This window comes from Urocitellus parryii, chromosome 11, assembly GCF_045843805.1.
Source record: "Urocitellus parryii isolate mUroPar1 chromosome 11, mUroPar1.hap1, whole genome shotgun sequence".
NCBI classification, from domain to species: Eukaryota; Metazoa; Chordata; class Mammalia; order Rodentia; family Sciuridae; genus Urocitellus; species Urocitellus parryii.
This window is the reverse complement of record NC_135541.1, coordinates 124,987,633-125,013,564: the sequence shown is the minus strand read 5'-3', so window position 1 is coordinate 125,013,564 and position 25,932 is coordinate 124,987,633. Positions and strand designations below refer to the sequence as shown.

Sequence of the window (25,932 nt, the reverse complement as noted above, 5' to 3'; positions counted from 1 at the left end):
CCATATTATTTTTGCTTACTATTCTTCCTTAAATAGGCTTTGGTAAGCACAAATTTACACCAACAGGAAATTTTAATATTACTTCCATAAGTGAAAACCAATATTTTTCTACTATAAATTCAGATAAAAGCATAATTATTGAAGACTAATAAAAAATATCACCTAAAATCATCTCAGGTAACATTAATGGTTCCCATCTAAAACTTTTGGAAGTATTCCTCAAAGTAAAAACAGCTAAACAATGGTTTAAGGATATGAATGGCAGTAGTATTTCACTAAGGAATATCAGAGTAAAGTGAAGGATATTAAGGAACATAAAAACCAATTAGGAAGCTATTGCAGTATCCAGTCCAGATATGAGAAAGACATGAACTATGACGGTAAATACGGACAAAACAATTTATATAGGAGGTAGGCTCCAGAGTAGTGTCTGGCCAGGTGTGGTGGCATGCGCCTGTAATCCCAGCCATTTGGGAGGCTGAGGCAGAAGGATTATGAGTTCAAAGCCAGCCTCAGCAATTTAGTGAAGCCCTAAGCAATTCAGTGAGACCCTGTCTCTAGATAAAATATTAAAAAAAAAAAAGGGGGCTGGGGATGTGGCTCAGTGGCTAAGCACCCCTGGGTTCAAACCCTGGTACCGGAAAAAAGAGTAGTATCTGATTGAATGATGGACCTAAAGTTTCTAGCTTAGAAAATTAGGTAGATAATAATTCAAATAACAGACTTAGAACATCAAAGAGGAGCAAGTTTGGAAAAATGGGCTCTACTTTTGATACGTGATGTCATGGTACTCCTGTCACCTCCAGGTAGCGAAGTCCGGTATGTGGAAGTATAGATGTAAAAGCTCAGAACAAGTTGGGATGGAAGAAATAGATTGTAGAATTGTGTGTATAGAGGAGTTTAAATCACTGTAGTTGTGAGAGAGTGGGAATGAGTAGAGCTGAAGAGAAAGGGCCAAAGACAAAATTCAGGCTCCATTCCAGGCACATGCCTGTAATCCCAGTGGCTAAAGAGCTGAGGCCGGAGGATCAAAAGTTCAAAGCCAGCTTCAGCAATTTAGTGAGGCACCAAAGCAACTTAGACCTTGTCTCAAAAATTAAAAGGGTTAGGGATGTGGCTTATTAGTTAAGCACCCCTGGGTACTATCCCCAGTACCAAGGAGAAAAAAAAAATCAGACTCCTTAAATGTCTGGAGAAGGGGAGGCAGAATGCCTTTCCCCTGCAGTGCAATTTTATTTTTACCACTCCCAAAATACTCAGAATTCTTCTGTAATGTGTAAATGAATGGAGCCATTTTAGGCTTCTCTGATACATAGGTCTCAAGAAAGAGTCATTCTGGCTCACTAGACAAAAATCTATTTTAATTGTATAAAATTATACATATAAAATACATAGAAAGCATTAGAAGATAACTAAAATCTTTGACAACAAAATTGGACAGATAAGGGAACAATTTTTCTCAAATTGTTTGGGATTTGGGGGTATTTGATAAAAAGAATAAATCTAGGAAGTACAAGGACAATTCTTCCCAAAACTCACACCCTTAACACTTCTTCCCAGAGAAAGGAGCACAGGAGAAACTGGTGGGTTTATGATTGGGGGGGGTGGTTATAAATATAAATAAAACCAGATATACCTATTATTTAATGTAGGAGCTCTACTCCAATATTACATGTGTTTCATGGAATATAAAGATGGGGCTTAGAGAATCAAGGAAGCCACTTTCAAGCACTAATAAAATTGTAGCTGGATTCTTTATCTCTGATTCCATATGTACTGGTCACCAAGATGATTCCAAAAGCAAGAAATCTGCCTTTCATCTTGTTATCTAATCCAAAGAGCAAAGTGGTCTGTTTCCTAATCTACTTTTAAAAGAAAATTCTGTATAAATAAAAAGTCCAAATGCAGAAGCATTAAACTTCCCAAACTCAGTTTGGAAAGTGCACTGAACAATAATATATAAAGGAGATCACAGAAGCAAAGAGGGAAATCTATCTCAGCACATATAGTTTTCCAAAAGGAGAATGCTCTTTCTGTATTCTAGATCACTTCTTACTTTACCCAAGAAAGAGCTGGAGAGAAGAACCATATTAAAACACAAATAGCTGATCATTGATTCTCTTTCCCCTCTTGCAGACTCTTAAGTTTTCAATTAGGAAGTACCAAAATGCCAAAGGCTTATCTTATTTTCCTAATCAACTCGTGTTCTAATAATCAATGTGGAGGAAAAGGAAAAGAAAGAAATAAGAATCTAAACTACGTACATCTAAGGCAGTAAACAGTACCAGTTTGGTGGTAGGGAGAGAAATCTGGCCCTCACTTACCAAATGGAACAGATATTACTTTTAAAGAGCAAAATAATGTGGATGGTGGTCGGGATAGAAGTTTACTTTCTACCAGTCTCTGCAGGTAGAAGGTTTAAGGTTTAACTAAGCTAGGCGAGCAGGGGAGAAGTGAAAAGGGAATACTGAATGATAACCAGCCTAACCCCTTACCCCCATCTTACTATAGAGTATTTCTAGAAATCTGGACTTCCAAAATCATATAGAGAATGCTTCCAAGCAAATTAGGAAGTAACCCCATGAATTGTGTTTATAATTCCTCTTGTATTGATGGGCAATTTCTCAGGAATAATTTAAAAATAATAAACCAGATTTTCACTCCTTTCTGAATAATAGGGTAGGGAACCCTCAAAACAAAGAGTTAGTAGAGACAAAGAAAGGAGTAAGGTAGTGGTGGGGACGGGGGAGATACCAAGCAGATCCAGCTCAAGATAAACCAAAGCCAAAGATTTCTTACTCATACCCTGTTTGAGACCAAAAAAAAAATGCAAGAATGAGGGTGAGGGTGGGGTACATAGGTGTACCCGTTATTTTAAAGGGAGACATGAACACTTGATCATACTGTGTTAGTGAAATGACTATACAGAATTAATCTGGAAGTGTACAAGCTCCAAAGACAGCCTGCTCTTTCTCATAAAGTGAATGGAGAGGTCCCCAAACCTGGAAGTTAGAAAAGAGATCTCCTAGCAAATGGGAATCCAGGTGTGGTTTATACATATATATATATATTTTAAAGTATAAAATTGAGTAAGTATGTACAGAAATCATCCTAAGTCTTAGAGAGGAGACATACAAAAAAGGTCCAGGAAAGGAGAAAGGAGAGGGAGTATGAAGGTAGATGCCTAGCAGTTGGAAGAATGCATATTGCCCAACTGCCCAGCAGCCAGCATGAGAATATCTTTCTTCTCCTTGTGGAAGCGCAGCTCCTTGCCTGCCAGCCGGGCTTCATCCAATTCCCGTTCAGTGGAGGCCAGCTCTCTAGAAAGTGCCCCGGGCACACTCTGCTCCCGGCTCACCCAGTCCAAGGCCATTTGGTGGCGAATATCGTCATCTAGGGCTCGGTGGGAATAATGAGCCAACACCTCCTGGATGCAGAGAGGAATTGAAGATCACTGAGAAGATAAAGGTTCATATCATGCCACACAGGCCCACCTGGGACTAGTCTCTTAGCTCTGGAGTCCTCGCTGAAGCAGCACCTGAGGCCCTCCAGGGAGATTCCTAAGGAAGACTTCCTGGTGGAGTGCAGTGAAGAGGGCACTGAAGGCTTTCAGCCTTCGCCACCAGTACCCACAGGCTTGCTTCCCTTACCACAGCAGCCACCCTGTCCCTCTCACTCTTGAGATCTCTTACCTGCCGAGAGCACTGTCTTTCCCTCATGGCCTTAAGGCTGCCATTCCAGTGCAACAGTTGAAACACTGTCATTAGCTCCTGGGGGAAGAAGATATGTAGTACCAGGACAGTGATTTTTTTAAAAAGAAATTTTTCCTTTAAAAATTTTCTTTCTTAGTTGTTGATAGATCTTTATTTTATTTATTTATACCTGGTGCTGAGAATCTAACCCAGTACCTCACACATGCCAGGCAAGTGCACTACTGCCAAGTCACAATCTCAGCCCAGGACAGTGACTCTGATATTGGTAGAATCACATGGGAAATTTTTTTACAAAATATATTTGTGGAAGCATCTCTTTTTTTTTTTTTAAAGAGAGAGTGAGAGAGGAGAGAGAGAGAATTTTTAATATTTATTTTTTAGTTCTCGGCGGGCACAACATCTTTGTTGGTATGTGGTGCTGAGGATCGAACACGGGTCGCACGCCGGGTCGCACGCATGCCAGGCGAGCGCGCTACCGCTTGAGCCACATCCCCAGCCCTTGTGGAAGCATCTCTAATCACCAACTCTGATATATCCCTGGGGGAAGGAAGTATTTATATTTTGAAAAATATTCTACTTCCTTTTCCTTCCTTTTTAAAAAGTCTAATTATAGTAGAGATTAGTAGGAAGCATTATGTGTACATTAGCAGTCTGACCATGTTATTAGAGCCAGGGAAGTAGTGGAATAGTACCTGGAACTCCAACATTGACTTGCCCTTGTTGGATTCTAACATAAATCGGAAGGCACCAATGCCTGTATTTGGGTTGTCAGCTTCCTCCCTGTTGCCCTGGTAACAGAGGAAAAGAAAAGACAAATAGATTTCCAATTGGAATTATCATCTTGAGCAGCACTATCCAACAAAAAAACATGAGCCACATATTTAATTTTAGATTTCACAGTTGCCACATTATAGTAAAAAAATTTTTTAGTTGTAGATGGACAGGATACCTTTATTTTATTTATTTATTTTTATGTGGTGCTGAGGCTCGAACCCAGGGCCTCATGCGTGCTAGGCAAGTGCTCTACTCTGAGCCAGAACCCCAGCCTTTTATGTGTTTTACATTTTTTGAACCAAGTTTTTGAAACATATTTTATACTTAAAATACATCTCAATTCTTACCCAGAGGTACTTTACCATTGAATTACATCCCGGTCCTTTTATTTTTAAAAATTATTCCCAACACATTAAATTGGAGGCTTTAACTGGAAGGGAAAATGTAATCTTTAAAGTTAGGTTTTAGGGGACTGGGATTGTGGCTCAGTGGTAGAGAGCTTGCCTAGCATGTGTGAGGCACCGGGTTCAATTCTCAGCACCACTTATAAATAAATAAAATAAAGACCATTGACAACTAAAAAATATTCTTTTTTTTTTTAAAGAGAGAGTGAGAGAGGAGAGAGAGAGAGAGAGAGAGAGAATTTTTAATATTTATTTTTTAGTTCTCGGCTGACACAACATCTTTGTTGGTATGTGGTGCTGAGGATCGAACCCGGGCCGCACGCATGCCAGGCGAGCGCGCTACCGCTTGAGCCACATCCCCAGCCCCTAAAAAATATTCTTAAAAGATTGAAAACTTTTAAAAAATTAGGCTTTAGAACTCTGAAGCAAGTAACTATTTTATTTGTGCCAGTAATTGTTCACTGTGACACCTTATTCAGTGCTTACCAAACTTTTCCATGACACGGCACATATGAAATAATCCTTATCTGTATAGCTAACTGAGTATACAGAAGAGGTTGCTGGCAAGCACAGTGACTTCAAACAAAGGAGTCCATCCATCCCAGGCATTGCCCAGTCTCCTGAGAGCTGAGGGGTTCAAAAATCATGGCACACCTGTAATCAATCTGGAATATATCAGACTAGATGGGATTACAGGGATGCACCAACACACTTGGCTCCCCTGACTCCTTAACTCCTCACCTCCCAAAATGGCGTCTTACTATGTTGCCCAGGATAGCCTCCAACTCCTGGGCTCAAGTTGTCCTCCTGCCTCAGCATCCCTAGTAGCTGGGACTACAGGCACGCATATCATGACCAGCTGTAGATGTGATGACGTTCTTTGTTTTCTTTCTTTTTTTTTTTTTTTTTGCACCAAGAATTGAAATCAGGGGGCACCTGGCCACTGAGCCACATCCCCAGCCCTGTTTTTAAAATTTTATTTAGAGACAGGGTCTCACTGAGTTGCTTAGCGCCTCACCATTGCTGAGGCTGGCATTGAACTCGCAATCCTCCTGTCTCAGTTTCCCAAACTGCTGGGATTACAGGCATGTGTCCCCCGCACCCAGCCATGATGATATTCTTGATCCACGGAATCAACCAATCATGAAATCTGCCCTACTTGTAGACTTCCTGTCATTTTAGATAATGAATTTCCTTTCTTTGCTAATTTCCTTAATTTGATGTGGGATTTTCTGTTACTTGCATTTAAACTGATAACGTGCTAAGTGCTTAAATATCTCTTTTATCCATTAACCTTATGTGTCATGTGTAATTTTTAACCTATTTGGTAGATGAGGAAACAGACTTAATGAGATAACTTGCTCAAAGTTATATAGCTGGTAGAACCATAATTTCAATACAGTAAATTCAGAGCCTATATGCTAGTGCACATCCTGCTTTCTATAATCCAAACAAATATTTTATTTTATAATACCATTAGATGAAGAGTAGCAAATGCACTTTCCTGATTTTGAACTGACTGATTTAAAATGATTTTATTAATCAGGTAGTGGTCAAGTCACTCAGGATTCTGAGGCAGGACGATCCCAAGTTCAAGGCCATCCACAGCAATTTAGCAAAATCCTAAGCAGTTTAGAGAGACCCTGTTGCAAAATAAAAATAAAAAGGTATTGGGGATGTAGCTCAGGGGAAGAGCACCCCTGGGTTCAATTCCCACTATCAAAACTGTAAGAAAATAAAATAAAATTGTTATTCTCTAAGGATGCTGTTGATTAGGACAAAGAATAATGGGAGGAAAACAGATGGGTTCTAAGTAACAGAGGAAAGACAAATTGTGATTTACAGTGTTCAACAACTAATCTATAAAATTCATAAATAAAGCAGTTTGGCGTTATGTAATTACACATTAACTAAATGTAAACAGAACAGAAACAGAGAATCAGTCTGACTTTTTCACCCTGTCGGTGGTCTGTAGGGAGGAAGGAAGAAAGCAGTGTTCTTTCCTAGGAGGCATCCCTCAGCTAGATCTATCTGTATCCTAATCATGGTGTATCACTTACTCACTATATCACTTTAAGCAAAACTTCACTTCTGTGGTTTAGTCTTTTCATCTGTTAAACAGGGGTAATAATAATACTTATACTTCCAGGGTTATCATAATGATCAAATGAGATAAAGTACATAAAAATCCCTTATACTGATCCCTGTTATTTATGATTATTATCACATCACCATGATAATTTGAAAGAACAAATGTTCTTTTTAAAAATATTTTTTAAATGTGGATGTGTAACTGATGTGATTCTGCAATCTGTAATTGGGGTAAAAATGGGAGTTCATAACCCACTTTAATCTAATGTATGAAATCTGATATGTCAAGAGCTTTGTAATGTTTTGAACAACCAATAAAAAAATATATAATTTGATCCTAAAAAAAATATTTTTTAGTTGTCAATGGACCTTTATTTTATTTATTTATTTATTTATATGCAGCACTGAGAATCAACCCAATGCCTCACACATGCTACGCAAAGCTCTACCAGTGAGCCACATCCCTAGCCCCTAGATGTTCCTTTTAAAGAAAGTAGATAATTTGGGGTTGGGGCTGTGACTCAGTGGTAGAGCACTCGCCTAGTGTGTGCGAGGCCCAAGGTTTGATCCTTAGCACCACATAAACATAAAGAAATAAAATAAAGGTTTGTGTCCAACTATAACTAAAAAAAAGAAGAAGAAGAAGAGAAAAGGAAGTAGATAATTCTCCTGTTCCTAAAAGGGAAAATGATAAAACATTGTATAAAAAAGGGGTTCTTTTAAAAAATATATTTTTATTAGGGCTGGGGTTGTGGTTTATCAGTAGTGCACTTGCCTGGTTTGTGTGAGGCACTGGGTTCAATTCTCAGCACCACATATAAATAAATAAAATAAAGGTCCATCAAAAAAAAAATCTTTATTGAACCCAGTACCTCACACAAGCTAGGCAACTGCTCTATTACTGAACCACAACCCCAGCCCCCCCAAAAAGGGGTTCTTTTTCTTTTATCAGTATTTTTTTGTTTATTTATTTTTAACTCTATTTATTTATATTTTATGTGGTGCTGAGGTTTGAACCCAGGGCCCCACACGTGCTAGGCAAGCGCTCTACCACTGAGCCCCAGCCCCAGCCCTATAAAGGGGTTCTTTATTGAGAAGTTGAAGTAATGGAGGAGGGAAACAAGTACAATAAATGCAGTCATATGGGATAGAACAGCTCTCACACACTTCCTCTTGCCATGTAATACCTGGTACCACCTCACCAGCAAGAAAGCCACCTCCAGATGAATCCCCTCATCCTTGGACCAAAATCATAAGTCAAAATAAATGTTCTTTTCTGTATAACTTTAAAAAAAAAAAAGGTCTTGGGGTGGAGCTCAGTGATAGAACACTTGCTTAGCATGTGTAAAGCCATGGTTCCATCCCCAGCACCACAAAACAATGTAGGGAAAGGGTATACCTCAGTGATACAGTGCTTGTCTAGCAGACACTCGGTTCAATCCCTAGCACCACAAAAAAAAATCCTCTTTTTTTAGTGAAAAATTATAAGTGACTAGGGTTTTAAATCAAAATTATGAAAAACAAAATTCAAGCTCAATTTTCATTTATTAAGGAGCTCTAGAATACCATAAATCTTCACTTAAATGTTTCTAGACACCAAAAAGATACAATGAAAGAGACTACACAACAAAAAAGCATATAAACATAGGTATGAAATTAGGGACAGAGATATAAGGAGTGTAGGACATACAAAAAATTAACAGATAATCAGCAGAACAGAGATGTAGACAGAAAAGGAAACAAGGAACCAGTCAGTTTTCCCATCCCCTACTCTCCTTCCTTCCAGTTCCAAGTACTTACATTGAAAGATGCCAGGGCCTCAGAGACACTCTTCTCAATGAACTCATCAGTGATTCTTCGGGAAGGATGTTCATTAAACACAGAGTTCATTAATGCAATCTTTGCAGCACTCCTCCTGGCCTCCGCTTTTGTGGGGCAAAACTAGGCAGAGAAGAGAAAGTGAGAATATGTGTACATGTGTATCTGAGAGACAGGAAGAAACAGTGGGAGGGAGACACTTAAGATAGAGAACAAAGTGGACACTCTTTAGATAAATCACTTGTGTTCAACACGCTTTACAAAGTTTTTATTGTAAAATGATTGGGATGTTTGGAAACAGACTTTTGATTCAACATCCTGAAGTCATTAAAGAACTGGAGACGACTACAGCTCCTAGAAAACTGAATCAGAACTAGTAAGGCCGCTGAAGTCAGCACATGACCACTAGACTTGAAAAATACCTCTGTTTATTTTTTTTTATTTTTTTGAATTTTTTAATATTTATTTTTTAGTTCTTGGCAGACACAACATCTTTGTTTATATGTGGTGCTGAGGATCGAACCCGGCTGCACGCATGCCAGACGAGCGCGCTACCGCTTGAGCCACATCCCCAGCCCAATACCTCTGTTTAAACTGTCAACAATTACTCCAAAGTCAGATTCTGGCCAGCTTATTAGAAATCTGTATCTTGTTCTCTTGTTCTCTAGACAAGCAAGATTTTTGGATTCCTCTAGATAATCCAAGATTAGAACAAAGCTCTCTGTAGGCTGCTTCTGCAGAGAAGGCCTCTTGTCTCTATCAGGCACCTATCTGGGATTCATGGATTTCACTTTCAGCTGTGAACAGGCATTTCCCCTGATAATGTCATGAGCCAAAGGACTTATCCCAGAAGAGGTCTGAGTAAATTTAGTCTTCTTCCCGGCATTGGAAGCAAGGAGAATAGAGGTGGCTAGGAAAGGAAAGCAAGAAAAACTTAAAAATTAACTCATGTTTTTACATTATTTCTAACAGGTTATCACAGGGAAACTTTGGTTTTCAAGTCTTAACTCTTTCAACTTCACATTTCTGGCTACCAGAGTATTCCTTTATAATCCACCTTTGCTGGCCGATTCAAAGACCCCTGTGCCCTTGTCATTTATGTTTTAAGATTAAAAGAAGGACAGTTAATGTTGCAGTTTTAGAAATTAGACCAGGATATGTTCAGCACTTTGCCATCCTTATTATCATTAAATGTCTAACTTCCTTTAGCTGACAGTCCTCTCTGGAACAATATATGGAGCTTCACACATTAACCCTAAGTCTTTTGGCTTCTTTAGTTTTTCTGTTCCTACTTTTCTATTTCTAATCTGCTGCCCACTCCACTCATTAGTGCTTTTTCTGAAAAAGTTATCTGTGAAGAAAACTACCAGGAAAAATTTCACCTACCAAAGTAGATATAAAATATGTAAGCTAAAAAAATCCAAGATAGATAATTCTACTCTTTTAGAAAATAACAGAAATCAGGGCTGGGGATGTGGCTCAAGCGGTAGTGCGCTCGCCTGGCATGCGTGTGGCCCGGGTTCCATCCTCAGCACCACATACAAACAAAGATGTTGTGTCCGCTGAGAACTAAAAAATAAATATTAAAAAAAAAAATTCTCTCTCTCTCTCTCTCTCTCCCTCCCTCCCTCCCCTCTCACTCTCTCTTAAAAAAAAAAAAAAGAAAAAGAAAATAACAGAAATCAAATCACTATAATTGTTCAATTATGGGCATCATCATAAAATTATTAAATTATTATTTAGCATTGTGATAAGGTGGGAAAGAGGAGGAAAGATATTTTCTCTAATAAGAGAAAGCATAAGCCAGGTGCAGTTGCACATGCCTGTGATCCCCAGCTACTCAGGAGGGTAAGGTAGAGAGGCACAAGTTCAAGGACAGCCTGGAGCAGCTTAGTGAGAGGCTCTGTTTAAAAAAAAAAAAAAAAAGGGTTGAATATGTAGCTCCTGGTAGAGCCTCTGGGTTCAATCCCTAGTACCATAAAAAAAGTATAAATATTAGTTATCTGGGACATATATTTATTTCTCTGAAGTAGCTGAGGTTCTGAGGGAAAAAATTTTAGTCACCTGATTTGAAATGTTTCTGTTTGAGGCAGGAACTGAGCTGCAGTGGCTCTCATTCATGCAACAGATTTATCAGGTATCTACTATGTGCTGGGTTCTGAATCTGGTAATGGGAATCCAGTAGTAAGTAAGAAAGTAGACTTAGCATGCATAATGTCCTGGGTTTGATCCCTGGCATCACAAACAAACAATGATGACAACAAAAATACCCAGAAAGAAACAACATATCATGTCTCTTTCATGTTATAGATGGGAAAACTGAGGCCAGAGGGCAATCAAGAGAATGAAAATTTAATCACCTAACTCTTAGAAGATGAGGAGCTCCTTACCTCACCATAATCAGCCTCTCCCCTTTGATCTCTTAGAGAATCCAAACATTGCTTTCTTTTGTAAATACCTGTGAAAAACACTGGGGGGTGGGAGGAAAGGGAATATTGATCTATATCCTCAAGAAGACACAGCAAGAAGTTGGAATGCAATAATGGACCCAGATCAGAATAAGGGTCGGATGCTAATAGTCTGATATATTCAGTGTTTGTGCAAAATCAAAATTGGTTTGAGGGGCTGGGGTTGGTAGAGCACTTGCCGAGCATGTGTGAGGCACTGGGTTTGATCCTCAGCACCACATATAAATAAGTAAAATAAAGGTATTATATCCATCTATAACTAAAAAATAAATAAATAAATAGGTTTGATTTTTGCAGGCTGAAAGAAAAACATGCTACTGATGTGATTTTGTGATCCAATGAGCTTCAGATGCTTGTGAGAATGATTTTTCCAGATTGGCTTAAGTCCTCAAATATGTGATTTCATGCAGAAATGTAATGGCCAAAGTGATAAAGTTCTTATTAGCACCTAAGATTCAGCTTTACCACTGCTGCCTCACAACTCTTACCTGGAAACTCCCAAAGCAACTTCCCCCAGGTAGGGTGACATAGCAGACATAGGGAGGGCTGTTGGAGGGAACCATCTCATAAACCACTAGAGCTCCATTTTTCAAGTCAGCCCCACGGGACTGTTTCATCTGCCAGAATTCCTGAAGCGCCTCCACCACATTCACTATAAAAAAGAAGAAGAAGAAGAAAGAAAAAGAAGTAGTTAAGTTCAGCAACAATCACACCTCTAAGTGGTGCTATACTTCAGTATGGTACCTGTAATCTGCACACACAATAAGAGTTCCTTAACTTCCTATCTTTTGCCACTTAGATAGACCCATTTAAATTGGGGCTGGGGATGTAGCTTAGTGGTACAGCACTTGCCCTGGGCTCAATCCCCAGCACTGCAAAACAAACAAGAAAAAAAGTAATTTAAATCAATAAACGTAGAATATGATCAAGCTAATTTGTATAGGAAGACCAGATTAAGCCTGTCCTCCTCTCCTCCACTCTCCAGATCACACTTTGATTTGTCCTAGATACCAGAAGAAAATAACTTAAAATCAGAGGCATAGTTTCCAAGGTCAGCAGACCATTCTCTCTACCTAATGAAGTATAAGTGGATTATTCTACAACTGGTCAGCTGCCCTAGGACAATAACAACCATCACAATAATAAGTGTTAACAGTTATTAAACACTGATTGTATGTCAGGCATTTCCCTAAGTGCCTGGCTCATTTAATCCTAACAACCTTATGAGGTACGTACTTTTGTTATTCTCATTTTACAGATGAGGGAAATAAGGCATAGTGGGGTTAAATAACTGGCCCAAGGTTATAAAAACTAGAAAGTAGCAGAGTTAAGAATCAAATTTAGGGAGTCCTATTTCCCCAGTCAATGTCCTTAAACCACTGGGCAATACTACTGCTTAAGGAAATATGGCTATTAGCCATTCTCAAGCTTATGCTTCTAGTGAGCAAACCAATGACCGGATTCCCTTTCCAGCCTGGAATAATATGTGTATACTATGAAACAAAGTGAGGAGACCAATTCTCTTCTGAATCTTTTTTTTTTTTTTTTAGAATTTTATTTTTAATATTTATTTTTTAGTTCTCGGCGGACACAATATCTTTGTTGGTATGTGGTGCTGAGGATCGAACCCGGACCGCACGCACTCCAGGCGAGCGCGCTACCAGTTGAGCCACATCCCCAGCCCCTGAATCTTTAATTGGGTAAAAATTATTTGTGGAGGAACAGTATGTTGGGAAGCACTCCTACAAGGGTCTCTTCTACTCCTTTAAACCTTGCTGAGCATGTCAAGAGTATAAAGTCCTGACTGCTCTTAACTTGGACCATTTCTCAGGACTGTGTTTACACCAATGGACCTTGAGGGATGAGGTAATGCCTCCCTCTAAGACAAAGAACAATCTTGCTACTGCTTATAATAAAATGGTAGTTTCCCCAAGTTCAGTGTTCCTCTCATGATATAACCTATGGCCTGTGTAGCATCCACCTGAGTCCTCCACATAAGACTCGGGAGACAAGGGGAACTGATGCACCACAATGCTCATGTTACCTGCTGTGCTATGAGTAATAAAGTTCTTTATTTCTGACCCAGAAATCTCTTGACTTCTGCCAACATCCAAGAAAGAGTAACTGGCTAACTTATTAGATTGAAGTAGAGTAAAATCAAACTCCAGACCTGACCCTGTATTCCAGAACACTTCCTACAAGTATTTAGTCCACAAATAGGCAGCAAGTACTTTCTCTATGCCAGACTGTTCTAAGCTATAATAAATAGTAGAATACATTCTAAAGAGGGAATGTAACATGTACACAGTGTAAAGAGGAAAAAAGATGTTAAATCATCTCAAACATACATAAAATTCCAACTGTGATAAGTGCTAGGAGAGGCAGATAGTGGGCAATGTAGGAATATCTGCTCTAGTAAAGAAAGTTACCCTGAAGAGTTGATATCTAAGCTGAGGTGTGAGCAGGAATCCACCAGATAAAAAGTAAAAGAATAGTGCCCTGAGCATAAGAAACAGCACGTCCAAAGGCTGTATGACAGCAGGGAACATGGTAAATGAAGGGACTAAAAGAAGGCCAATGTGGCTACAAAAGAGTGAGGGGAATGGAATGCAAGATGGGCTTAAAAAGGGAGGTATGAACCAGACCAGGTAGGGCCTAAAGGCCCTGTCAGAGCACTGGCTTTATCCTAGGGTGAGATGGGAAGCAACTGAAGGATTTTAAACAGGGGGAATGAGATCATTTTACCTTTATAAAACATAATTTTTCCTTTGACTCTAGGGTTCCAAACATTTCAAATGGCTTCAAGGCCTCATAATAAATTGTCAAACGTGCTCTCCAATATATTGCCACATGATCACTTTCTCACTCTTACAAACAACAAGGACTCATTCACTCTTTCATATTGTGCTAATTCAGGTCTGCCAAGAAGACATCCAAATAGGATAGACATGTAAAAGATTTTCTAGAGAGGAAGTAGGAGAAGACGGGGAGAGCCTTCAGATCGCAGTGAGGTCTGATACATATAGAAGAGAAGGAAAGAAGGAGGTTTAGATGCTTCAGACTGCAGGTTGTTCCAAGAAAGGTTTGCTCAAGCCAGTGGGAAGTCCTCATATCAAAGGAATCCCACAATCTTAACAAGGTGTGCCTGCATTAATACTCCTGTTATGCTCAGTCATTGTCTGGGAGCAGTGTACAACAAGATGGGCCTCGGTACAAATGTGGTGATGGACTTAGAGGGGGCAGGAGCTGAGGCTGTCAGTCACTTATGCTCCCTACAGCAGGAGATCTGATCTGCACATTTTCATTAAGAACTCGAGATTTAATAGGTACCCAGCTCACTGTAGTCATTAGAGATACAAAGAATAACACAATCCCTGCCAGCTAGTGTTCAAAACCTAGTGACCAATAATGTTATCTCACCTGCTCTCAAACTGAAACCAGGACCCCATATTCTAGCCGGAGTTTGAAAAGCAGAATAAGCTCTTCTCTACTACCTTATACTTAACTGACTTTTTAGAATGTTCAGTCTTCTATTAAAAGGGAGCATGAAAAGGAAACATTCTCTTTCCCACCCTTAGTTTTGGCAAGGGCTCTTTAAAGGTCACTTCTGCCCAGAAAGCTTATCCATCTTTGTTCTTTCCATTGAGATCTTTTCAGCCCCAGTTCCCTCTTTGAGACAATCTAGCACAATGCACTGAGTGACAGCTTTCCTGACATGCAAACAACAGGGAGAACAGTGGAATAAAGAAGAAGGGGAGGAGACCACCATAATTGGGAAGGTCCTAGTAAAAAGCATATGTCTATTCTACATCCAGTTAAATCCCTCTCTTCACAGAGTATAGGACTGTTTTTTTTTTTTTTTAATTATCACTCAAATCCATAGGAAATGGGAAGTCTTACTTCAGAAATGTGAGTATGAAATGAGAAACTACACAAAATGGTCAGGAAAAAAAGCAATTAATTGTGATCTGCACTTGAAAATGTTCAGGGAGTGATTTTTAGAGCTGAGACTAAGGAAGGGCAGATGATTTGCTTGAGGTCACACAAATGTAACAGTTGGGGCATTTGGGAATCTTAATCCAGGGTTCGGGATCCTGTTCACAGCTCAACCTCATAGGGTTCATAACCCCCATAAACCTGGTAAGTAATGTGTGCGTGCATGTGCGCGTGCCTGCATACATACATGTGAGCATTTCTGGGTGTGGGAGTGGTATCTGTAGTTTTATTTTCTATGAGAAATCATGAATATAATGGTTTACATATGAGTAAAGAAGAGTGAGGGAGGAAACAGACACATTGGGCAGATACGATTGCTTTCTGGTTGGCAATGACAGATGGGCTGAAGGGCATCAGAAAGACCAAGACAGGAAGAATGTCTATGTCATGACATTTAATGACAACACAAAAGAGAATGATTTGTTTTCTACCTTTAGAAGATGAAATATTAGATGCATGTCTAAGTGGTATGAGAGGTAAAGACCATTTGTCCACCAGAATGGAGACATTAAAACAACACCTGGGGGCTGGGTTGGGTGTATCTCAGTGGTACAGATGCTTAGCATTCTTGAAGCCCTAGGTCCAATCCCCAGCACTCAAAAAACAAAAAGCAACAATGAACTACAGAAAAAATTTTATATTACAATAATAAATATAATATTGTGGTAAGGAAGCAGGGATAAATAGATAATAAATAGCTAATAAAATTGAGAGATTAATAAAAAGGTTTTCCCTGATCATACATGTTTGTGAGAATAGGCTGGCCTACCTTCGTTCAAGTTATTATGGAAAATAGTCAAGGTAGTTAAAAATATTCTGCTCTATTTCATTTTTTAAAGGGAATAGCTTTAAAATTAATAAGCTTATAATGCACAGTCTCTTTGGAAGGGAGGGACTGTAAAGCACCAGTGACTTCAATAGGGGACTAGGCTAGGCTCAATAATACCTTCTGCCTAGATGTATGTCTAATCTCTGGGACCTGTGAATATTACCTTATGTGACAAAGACTTTGCAATGTGGGGAGATTATCCTAGATTATCCTGTTGGGCCCTAAATGCAATCAAAAGTGTCCTTATAAGAGGGAGCTCAGATTTGGCAAAATACAGAAGAGGAAAGGCATGGAGGCAGAGATTGGAGAGAGAGAGCCACAAGCCAAGGAATGTCAGCAGAAGCTGGAATCGGCAAGGAATGAACTCTCCTTTAAATTTCTGGAGAGAACACCTCCTTGCCCACACCTTGATTTGTGGCTCAGTGATACTGACTTTGGATTTAATACTAACAGAGCTGTGGGCGAATAAACTTCTGTTGTTTTAAGCAGCAAAATTTGTGAGAATTTGTTACAGCAGCTGTAAGAAACTAATATTGGGATTAATCTAACATTTCTAAAAACTGGTAATATTCAGACCAATCAGTGTAATTCAATCACTTTTAGAAAAACCTGATGAAGAGGAAAGATTAAACAGAAAATATTACATAAGATTCATTTAGTCAGCGCAGTAGAGTAGGTGGGCAAAATCTCCAATTACATAGCCCTATTGTAATATAATGGGAGAGCAATAATTCCAAAACAAGAGGCTTGCAGATGGAAATATAACAGTTATAAAGCAAGGAAAGTGACTTGCTCAATCATGCCAGTTTAGGGACTGCCAGATGTTAAACATGAGAGAAGATCTACATGCTATGTGGAAAAAAGGGGAGAGAAACATAGTAATGTGAACAATGCCCATCATATGTACAGTTTTCAAAGCATTTACAAATGCACAGTAATAGCAATCACTCATTGAGTACTATGTGCTGCATGCTTGACATTCATGTTTTCATTTAATTCACACAAAACTATCAAAATAGGTATGATAACATCCATTTCACTAAAAGCAAACAAGGAAAAGGCCAGAAGTAGCAGAACAGGGTTTAGAAAAAAATATTCATTTGTTTACAAAGCCAACCCTTTTTATTGTACTATCCTGCTTTATTATACCATTAATCCTCACATGATCTGTGAAGCAGACTGTGAACTCCATCAAGAAGACTGCCTTGTTCACCACTGCATCTGGTAATCAATAAATATTTGTTAAATGAATAAACAAAATAGATGAGGCATAGAGAGATTAAGCATTTTCTCCAAGCTGCACAGCCATTATTTGGCAGGGCCAGGTTCTCTGATCCCAAATTCTCTCTTTCTCTCTCTCTCTCTCTCTCTCTCTCTCTCTCTCTCTCTCTCTCTCTATATATATATATATATATATATATATATATACACACACACACACACTTTAAACTGATTAAGATCCAACATAAGGGCTGGGGTTGAGGCTCAATCGTAGAGCACTTGCCTAGCACATGGGAGGCAATAGTTTCGATCTTCAGCACCACATAAAAAGAAAGAAAAGAAAGGAAAGGAAAGGAAAAATATATATACATAAAAGATCCAACAGCAAACAGAACTATGTGTGTCTCTCAGGCAGGTGAGAGGCATGGGGAGATAAAGGACAAATAGGTAAAATAAGAGAAGAGCTTTTTTGCTTAAATGCTTCGATCCAATATGAGTGGAAAATGAATCTAAAGACTGAACTGAAAAGGATGAATTTGAGTAGACAGGAAGAAGATGAAGGATGTGGATTGAAGATGATGTGCAAGGCATTGTTGGATCAGAAAATGATTTGGACAGAGACCAAAGTAAATTGTTTTCAGGGGAATAGAGCCATCCCCCAATTACCATGCCATCAGTCACACGGGTATGTGGGTACATGCCAATGGCAGCTTCACCTATTAATCGGAGCAGAATAAGTGGTTCCATGTGGTAAAGGACTTCTGAGCCAAATCGGCAGAGATTTTGCTTGCCTAAAGCTGAACTATCTGCCAAACTCTGGCTGGACACCCAGACTGGAAATGGGTAACTCGAGAATAATGAGGAGGCGGGGAGACTGGAGGAGACTGGAGGAGAGAATCACCACAGAGTCTGAAGCCTGAGTGACTGCTCTTTGTCAGCACAATCTCTTTGTTCCCTCATCCTTTCTGAGGAAATTAAGGTTTTATAAGACACCCAGTTTGGAAGCCAAACCAGAGGCTTTCCAGGTAACATAGACAAGGAAAAAGGGTACACTCCTCTATAATTTTAATGAACACCAATAAGTTTCCCAGAGGAAGAATTCAGATTTAGGTTGATCACTCCTGGCTATTCCTATGCCCAGAGGCAAAGACTTTCCCTTGGTCTTGACTTAAAGAGATCCGAACAAACATCAGGATAATGGCTGATGGCCATCCCATCACATAGCCTTGTTAAACCCATGAATTAAACTAGAAACATAACTGTATGGACTCTTGATGAATTTCAGAATCACATCCATTTGTATATCCAGCATCTTGCAAAGTACCTGCTCCATGGTAGGAGTAAAAATTGTATGAAAAATGAAGAGAAACTAATAGTAAATTAATGATTAGGCACAGACAGCAAACTGGATCTAAAAATCTGTTTTCATTGGACTCTCTGGGTTTACAATATCAGGACTTAAAAGTGGGAGAGACACGGTCTTAAGGAAATATGAATCAATGAATTTGAGATGATAATAAGAATTACAAGTACCCATTATATTTTCAGTTGCAATTTCTCAATCCACATCATAACCCCTGAGAAAGGTGAAGCTCAGTGTGATTGTTTCTTTCCCCAAAGACAGAGCTAGCAAGTGACAGAAGTCTCTGAAGCCTGTACACATACGTGTTCTTTTCACTATACTCTCTCAAAAAAAAAAAAAAAAAAAAAAAAAAACCTCATTATTGTCTATAGAGAAAGCTCTGCAAATTGTCTCTGTATCAAACTAGAAAGTTAAAGACATAGTTACTTCTGGATCAAACAGGACTTGGCCAAGCAGAAGAAATGATGTCTTGAAAATTTCAGACTTAAATTCTGAATCCCACACCAGTCATATATTCCTTGTTACTTAAACTATAAATTTGGAACTAGAACTCAGACAAGAAACTCTACACTAGTTAAACAAAAACAACAAAGAAAATCCTCACATTCCCCTTCCTAGAAATCAGGCATCTTTAAGCTGAAGATTTCTAACCGAAATAGGGTTTCTACCTGGCTCATTTCCACAGAATTTAGCATTCAGAGAGCCAAGGCCTGGGATTTATCCTCAGTTCCTGGGTAAGGGCCAGGAAAGCAGAGCCAGACAGACAGAGGCCAGAGTTCTGAGACTCCATACTAAAAAGACAAAAGTGAGCTACTAAGTCACAGGAAGCTGGCATGGGCTCAACGGTATGGGTCCAGATTTAAAGGCACAATTACTGTGACTTGTGAAGGCACTAACTCCCCAGCAAATCAGAAGTTGCACTGGAGACTTCAGAGTGAAGTAAGTAAGTAAAGAATTAAAAAGCCAAAGCTAAGGAGATGGAGTCACTTAGCAGGGCGGTCCAGGAATCACTGACACCAGAAAGACTGAAAGGATATACAGATGAGAAGTCGCTCAGAGCTGAGATAAAGGATGGGATCCCACACCAGGAAGCCAAAAGAGGACCATCTGGAAGTAGGGGACGGGACAAGGTATCATGATTCCACAGAGTGCCCGAGTGGGTGCTTGTGCTCGTGTGGAGCCCAGAGGGAGACTCCCCAAAAGGACATGCCTGGGAGGGCTTCTCGCCAGGAAAAGGGCCGAGGCCGCGGGACCCGGCTCCCGGGAAGAGGGCGTCCGCCGAGCGGGCTCGGACTCACCTCGGCCGTAGCCCTGCGTGTGCTTGGCGAAGCTCCTCACCACGGCCTCCACCGCCTCGCGCAGCACCGCGGGGCTGCCGGCGGCGCCGGGCGGCAGGGGCATTCCGGGGGCCCCGGACAGGAGGAGCGGCGGCGGGGGCGGTGCCGGGGGCGGTGGGGCCGGCGGGGGGCCCGCTGGGGGTGTGGCGGCGGTGGCCGCGGCCCCAGTCACCCCGGGGCGCAGCGCTCGAAGAGTCCCCCTTCCGCTGGTGCCCACTCCGGGCTGCAGTCGTTGTGCTCGCATCGTCTCCATCCCGACGGCCAGCGGAGGAGGGCCCGGAGCCTGCCAGCCTGGCGAGCTAACGGTCCCAGCCAGCCCAGCCAGCGAGCGCCGGGGCCGGGGCGGGGCCGGGGCCGGGGCGGGGCCGCGGCCCAGCTGTCAGTCAAGTGGAGGCGGGGAAGATCCGGGTCCCGTGCCAATCACCAGCGAGAGGGAGGGAGGGGGCGGGCTCTCAGGCCACCAGAAGCGAATCACTGAGGAAGTTGGAGGTGCGGAGAACCAATGCGAAGAGGAAAAAACGATATCCTCGGTCTGGGAGGGCAGAGCTGCGGGGCGTCTTGGGGAATCCTGCGGGGAGCACTAGAAATCCGCCCAGACCCCTGGGGCGGGGCTTGAAGGAAAAATAGGCCTGGATGCCAGGCTGGGATGAATGGTAGACACAGTGAGAGAGCTCATTTGTCCCATCACCTTATTTTATCGATGTAGATGAGGAAACTGGCTCGGAGAAATGATGTGACTTGCCAAAGATCACATGGTAATTGGTGATGGAACTGAAACAAGAAAAACTACTGACATTTAATGAGCATACAGTATGTCATATGCCTTAGTGCATTGTTGTACTTAATAATCACAATCACAACCAGTTTTTATTATTATTTTATAAATAAAGAAACTGACACATAGGGAGGTTAAATTGCCCAAAATTGAATAGCTAGGAAATGACAAGGGGCAGGGAGGCGGGGAGGCTCAGACATAGGTATTCTGATGCCCAATATTTTCATCTTTTCACCATGTCACATTGTTGGGTAAATTTCCGACTCCACCAATCCTAAGGAAGAGAGTAAGAAAGTAGAGCGGGTGTCTCCCTTTATCCCACTGGTGTGAGAAAAAGCCTGAATATATGCAGAAAAACCAGTAAACTGAGAAATTCAGGAAACAGGTTAGGAAAGGCACCCTTGTTCAAAGAGTCTGTCTGGATTCCTCTTTTTACCTCACATATGGACACACATCACACACATTACACATCACTTGTCAGTTGACTATGTACCATTTTTACTTAGGTGAAGTTTTTGCTAACCACCTCCCCGGCCCAAAAAATCTCTCCTACAGTGACTCAGAAATAAAGATAGCCCGTAAAAAGTAGAAGAAAATGAACGCAAAAGACTTAGTGAAATGAAAATTAGTCCCCGAGTAAAAACTGAGTCGACAAGAAATAGGAAGCTAGAAAAGGAGACAGTTCATCTACTGAACTATACTGTTGATGGTGAAGGGAGGCACTCTGTGTAGAAATCTTAAGGAATTTAAGGGTGGACACAGGGGGGAATGGAGGAAATGACAGCCTGTCAAATGCTTAAAACCTTCAGGACCCCTGCCTTTTCTTCTACTGCTGATCAATTGGTCTCCTGAAAAGACAGTAACTATAACCTCTGAGTAATCTCCTGGATAATTGTAGCTATACGTTAGTATCACCCTCCCTCCACACTTCCTTATTCCCCACGCCCCAGGCAGAAGTGACAAAACAGAGACTTCTGAACACATTTATTTGATATGTCAAGTGGAGTGGGGAGTGATTTAGAACTACTCCCCACTTCTACTTGTGGGAGTGTTCATAAGCTCAGACCGACAGTAGAGCAGCTTAGAGCCCATGACCCACCCCTTGGGAAAATGAGACAACCTGTTGTAGTGTTTGAGAGAACAGGGTGGGAATAAAAAGTAGGAAGTTGAAAGCAGGAAAAGAGCAGCACTGAGACTGGGAGTTGCTGCAGGAACCCCAAGAAGTGAAGAGATATCCTGAAAAGTGTTTGGGGTTGGAAGCAGGGTGTGAACAAGGAGCCAGGCCTGGAGAGAGAAGCAAGACCTGCAAAATGGAGTGGAAAATTCATGAGAAAGTAGAGTGTGCAAAATCATGATAGGCTGTGTTGCAGGGCATACATGGAAAGCAAGGGATTGCTTCTGCAGGAGGGCAAAGATATAGGAGAATACCCATAAGTAGGGGTCCTTACTGCTTCTGAACAAATGCAAGCGAGTTTGGACCCTAGCACAAGTGGTCCTCTGTGTTTATTGGTGTGCTGTGCCTGTGGGTATTCAAGTAATCCCACATGCTTGTGAAATGACCACGGCATGAATTCTTATGTCTGTAACCCAGTTAATGGAGTACTTATCCTTCTTTGCTAATAAGTTTGCTGTGCTTGTGGACACGTTTACCCATGTGTACGTGCATCGTGCCATAAGCACATGCAAGAGATCCCTGTGTCCAAGGTATGCGTAAGAGCTGGTTCTCCAATCTGTCCCATCAATGTCTGATCCCCGCCCTCCTTGGCTCCTCCCACTTATCTCAGCGCCCTGATTCCCCTGGCCCGCCTAGGCTTTGGAAGCCCCCTAGCAGGCGGATCTGCTCAGTCTGCATGGAGTGGCGTCTCACCAACTTGCGCTTGGTCCTGGGAGAGCCGGGCACCCCGGGGTGGGGAGGGGCAGGCAGTGAAGGCGCCCGACCTCCGGGTTGGGGGCGAATGTCGGGGATGGGGGGGTGGGGACTGACGTTGAGTGGGGGCAGGAAACCCGGCCGCGTTTGGGAGATGTGGTCCAGGAGCAGCGTCCCTGAGCCCCTCCGTTCCAGCAGCCCGGGACTCCGCCTCCGCCCGCTCAACGGAGATACAGCCCCGGGCAGACTTTCCTGGGACTGACGCGGGGAGGGAACCGAGCCGGCTGGAGGGAGGGTCAGCGGGGAGGCGCTGTATCGGCGACGTTCGAGGGACAGTCGACTGGACTCAGGCGAATCAGGGCAAAGATGTCCGGGGGTGTCGAGCTCCACCGGCTCCATGCGGCTCAGTTTTTGGCGTAGCCCTGAAGGGGGACCAGACTCTTGAGCCTCGGGCGCCGTGTTTCGGCGAGAGAGAGGACCTCCGCCAGTCACTTTTTCCGCCCAAGGGGGAGGATCCTCTGGGCCTTCCGTGCTGTGACGTCGGGAAAGACGGGGTCGACCCGTCAGAGTCAGACCATTGAATTCCGCGGTCAGGCGCTCGATCCCGGGTCTTCCTTCGGCGGGAGGGACAGGTTGAGGCGGAGCCACTAGGCCCCAGGGCTCGGAGTTAAGCCTTTTGAGTGGTTTCGGGGGGTGTCGAGGCGGTTTGGGGAGCGGCTCAGAAGGGGAGGGGTCATCAGGGGGCTTAGGAAGAGGGAATTCAAATACGTCCCGCTTCTCCTCTTCTTCCTGGGCGCGAGGGGATAACAACCCTCGTCCTCCTGCAGTTTGCAATTGGATTTCCGAAGGCGACGTGCAGACCCCCGGGCTAGGAGGAGCGGGAGCAGGGTCCTCCACCCCGGGGGACGGTGGGGAATTGAGATACTGCCGGGTCTTCTTGGTGCCCGAGGGCGAGGTATCCGTGGTTATAATGATGACCTCCGTGCCCTTGGCCTTGCAGGCGTCCAGGAGTGTGGCAAGGGTCTCGCGGTCTCCGCGGTCCAGGGCATGGACAAGCGCCGAGGCGCCTGCGTGATCTCGGACTGAGGGATCTGCGCCGTGGGCAAGGAGCAACGAGGCCACTGCGGCACCCCCACCCCCGGCGCAAGCGTGCATGAGCGCGGTGCGCCCTAGGCGGTCTGCGATGTTGGGGTCTGCGCCTTGCTCCAGGAGGTAGCGTACCATGCGCGCCTTATTCTGGGGGTCGTCATAGCGGGCCCGACAGGCCGCCATTAGCGCAGTCTCCCCCTGGGCATCACCCTCATTCACGTATGCTCCTCCCTCCAGAAGCAAACGGGCCAAGCGTAGCTTACCCTGACCCACGGCCCGAAGAAGAGCGTGTCCTTCGGTGTGCAGCATAGCTGCGGCTGGGGCGAAAGCACCGATAGAACCCGGGACTGGGACCTGCCGAGGATGGCTAGGGATCTGGGGCTTGTGGCTGGCAGAGGCCTAAGGTCTCAGTGGTGAAGCCTATCCCTGCGAGAAAGAGAGAGATTTTATTGACAGATTCAGCAGGGAAACTGAGGCACCGGGTGTGAGGCGGGAGAAATCTCCAAAGCTTACAGCCCTTCCTCTAACTCCTGCCTTTGAGCCGCCCCTTCCCCCCAGCGCATGCCTGAGGAGGTGGGAAGGAGGCACCCGCACCAAAGGATGAGCGCGCGTGCAAATATGTACGTGCACGCGCAGGGATATTCGCACCCCCAACCTCACCCCTCGGCTTATCAGACCTTTCCAGCATCCCCCTTTTCTTAACCACACTTGGAATCCCCCTTTCTAGGATGCTGAACGCCACCCACCCACACATATGCACCGGTACAGTCACACACCACATTTCCATTCCTAATCTCTTTTAGGTTGCCACAACCCCTAAAATTGAGTAGGGGTAGGAAAACATCTTGCGTTTAAGACCTAAAAGGGATGGAGGAATAATTGCGGGTTTCTATTGCCCCGGCTATATTCCCCATCACTCCATGCTCTTTTCCCTTCCAGATTGTGAGCCCAAATAGATACCTGAATGTCCGCAGAATTTCTGCCAGGCCAGGATTGGAGACCAGGCCATGGAGCAGCTGGAATGCAGGAGCCGAGTTCCAGGGGGCTCATATGGCGTGGTGGTGGTGGTGGTGGGGGGTGCCCGGATTCCCCTGGTGTCAGTATCTGCGCCCCAGCGCCGGATCGTGGTCCCTCCTCCCGGTGCGCCCCGGGCACAGCGCCGGCTCCGGAGGAGAGAAGCTGGGGGGGGGGGGGCGGAGCTCTGCTGTGCTATTTATAGCCCAGTCTCTGCGGGTGGGGGCGTCAGCACCAAACCGCTCCCCACCCATGCACACATAAACCCTGAAAAACCTAAAGACTGCAGTCCTGACTTCCCTTTCTCAGCCGACCTCCCCTCAGCCCCAACAAACCTAAGCATTCCTTAGGAGACTCCTCTGCGACCTACACAGCGAGCGTTCGGATTCTTCGCGGAGCTTCAGCAGATCTCCACTCAGTGTGTTTATGCGCTCCTGTGCGCCAGACCTGACTGCCACACACGGCATATGGCCCACTATTGCAGAGGGGTGGAGGGAGGCGATTAAGATCCACATCGGCGTCCACACTGCAGAGAATCTGGTTGTCTTCATGCCAGGGAAACATGGTCCAGCCTGGAGTTAGACACAGCAGTACAGCCCCAGTCTAGTCCTTCCGAAACAGAATACACACCACAGAGTATACACACCTTCAGCTCCTTTATTTAGAGCTCCTAGATAAGTGTGAAGATGATGGATATCCCGGGCATTTTTAGATAGGGCAAGGGTCATTCCCAGACACCTCTTCCCCCTGCGCGGGAAGCGGGGGCGGGGATAGGAAAGGGGCAAGGAGATGAGCAGAGCATGTAACGCACACCCTCTTTCATGGTATCTCTTTGCTCTCGATCTTGCTTAGACTCATTTTTCCATCTTGTTGGAAGGTCCCTGTCCGAATCACTCTGTCTTCTCTATTCCTGTTTGTCACTATTGGTCTCTCTCACTGTCTGCCTCTCCTTGCCACCTGCCCTGTCTCCATGGTTACCACAGCTTCCATCTGCATATTTTAGGAATGAGTTTGTGTCCAGCTGGAAGACACCAAATGAAGTGGGGGATGAAAAAAAATCTGAAGATTTGTAAGGTTCACCAGGGTCCTAGATAATTTGGAGGCTGGAGGCCCCCAGACAGAAGACACTAAAAATAAAGTTCCTGGGTAAAGGAGAGAGAAAAATATTTACAG

At 43.2% G+C, this 25,932-nt stretch overlaps 2 protein-coding genes across 2 annotated transcripts; both read right to left on the bottom strand.

The window, feature by feature from the left end:
• Nucleotides 1-649: 649 nt before the first annotated feature.
• Lix1l (limb and CNS expressed 1 like) lies at nucleotides 650-20,304 on the bottom strand. The gene is made up of 6 exons (XM_026380977.2): nucleotides 19,976-20,304; nucleotides 11,757-11,920; nucleotides 8,783-8,923; nucleotides 4,406-4,501; nucleotides 3,693-3,770; nucleotides 650-3,427 (listed from the first exon to the last, which is right to left on the bottom strand). Exons 1-6 carry the CDS (start codon nucleotides 20,265-20,267, stop codon nucleotides 3,185-3,187), a joined length of 1,014 nt encoding a protein of 337 aa, XP_026236762.1. The 5' UTR covers nucleotides 20,268-20,304; the 3' UTR covers nucleotides 650-3,184.
• A 1,503-nt stretch (nucleotides 20,305-21,807) lies between these two features.
• Ankrd34a (ankyrin repeat domain 34A) lies at nucleotides 21,808-24,791 on the bottom strand. Its single transcript, XM_026380978.2, has 2 exons — nucleotides 24,706-24,791; nucleotides 21,808-24,171 (listed from the first exon to the last, which is right to left on the bottom strand). The coding sequence occupies exon 2, from the start codon at nucleotides 24,052-24,054 to the stop codon at nucleotides 22,570-22,572; it is 1,485 nt and encodes a 494-aa protein (XP_026236763.1). The 5' UTR covers nucleotides 24,055-24,171; nucleotides 24,706-24,791; the 3' UTR covers nucleotides 21,808-22,569.
• Nucleotides 24,792-25,932: the final 1,141 nt, after the last annotated feature.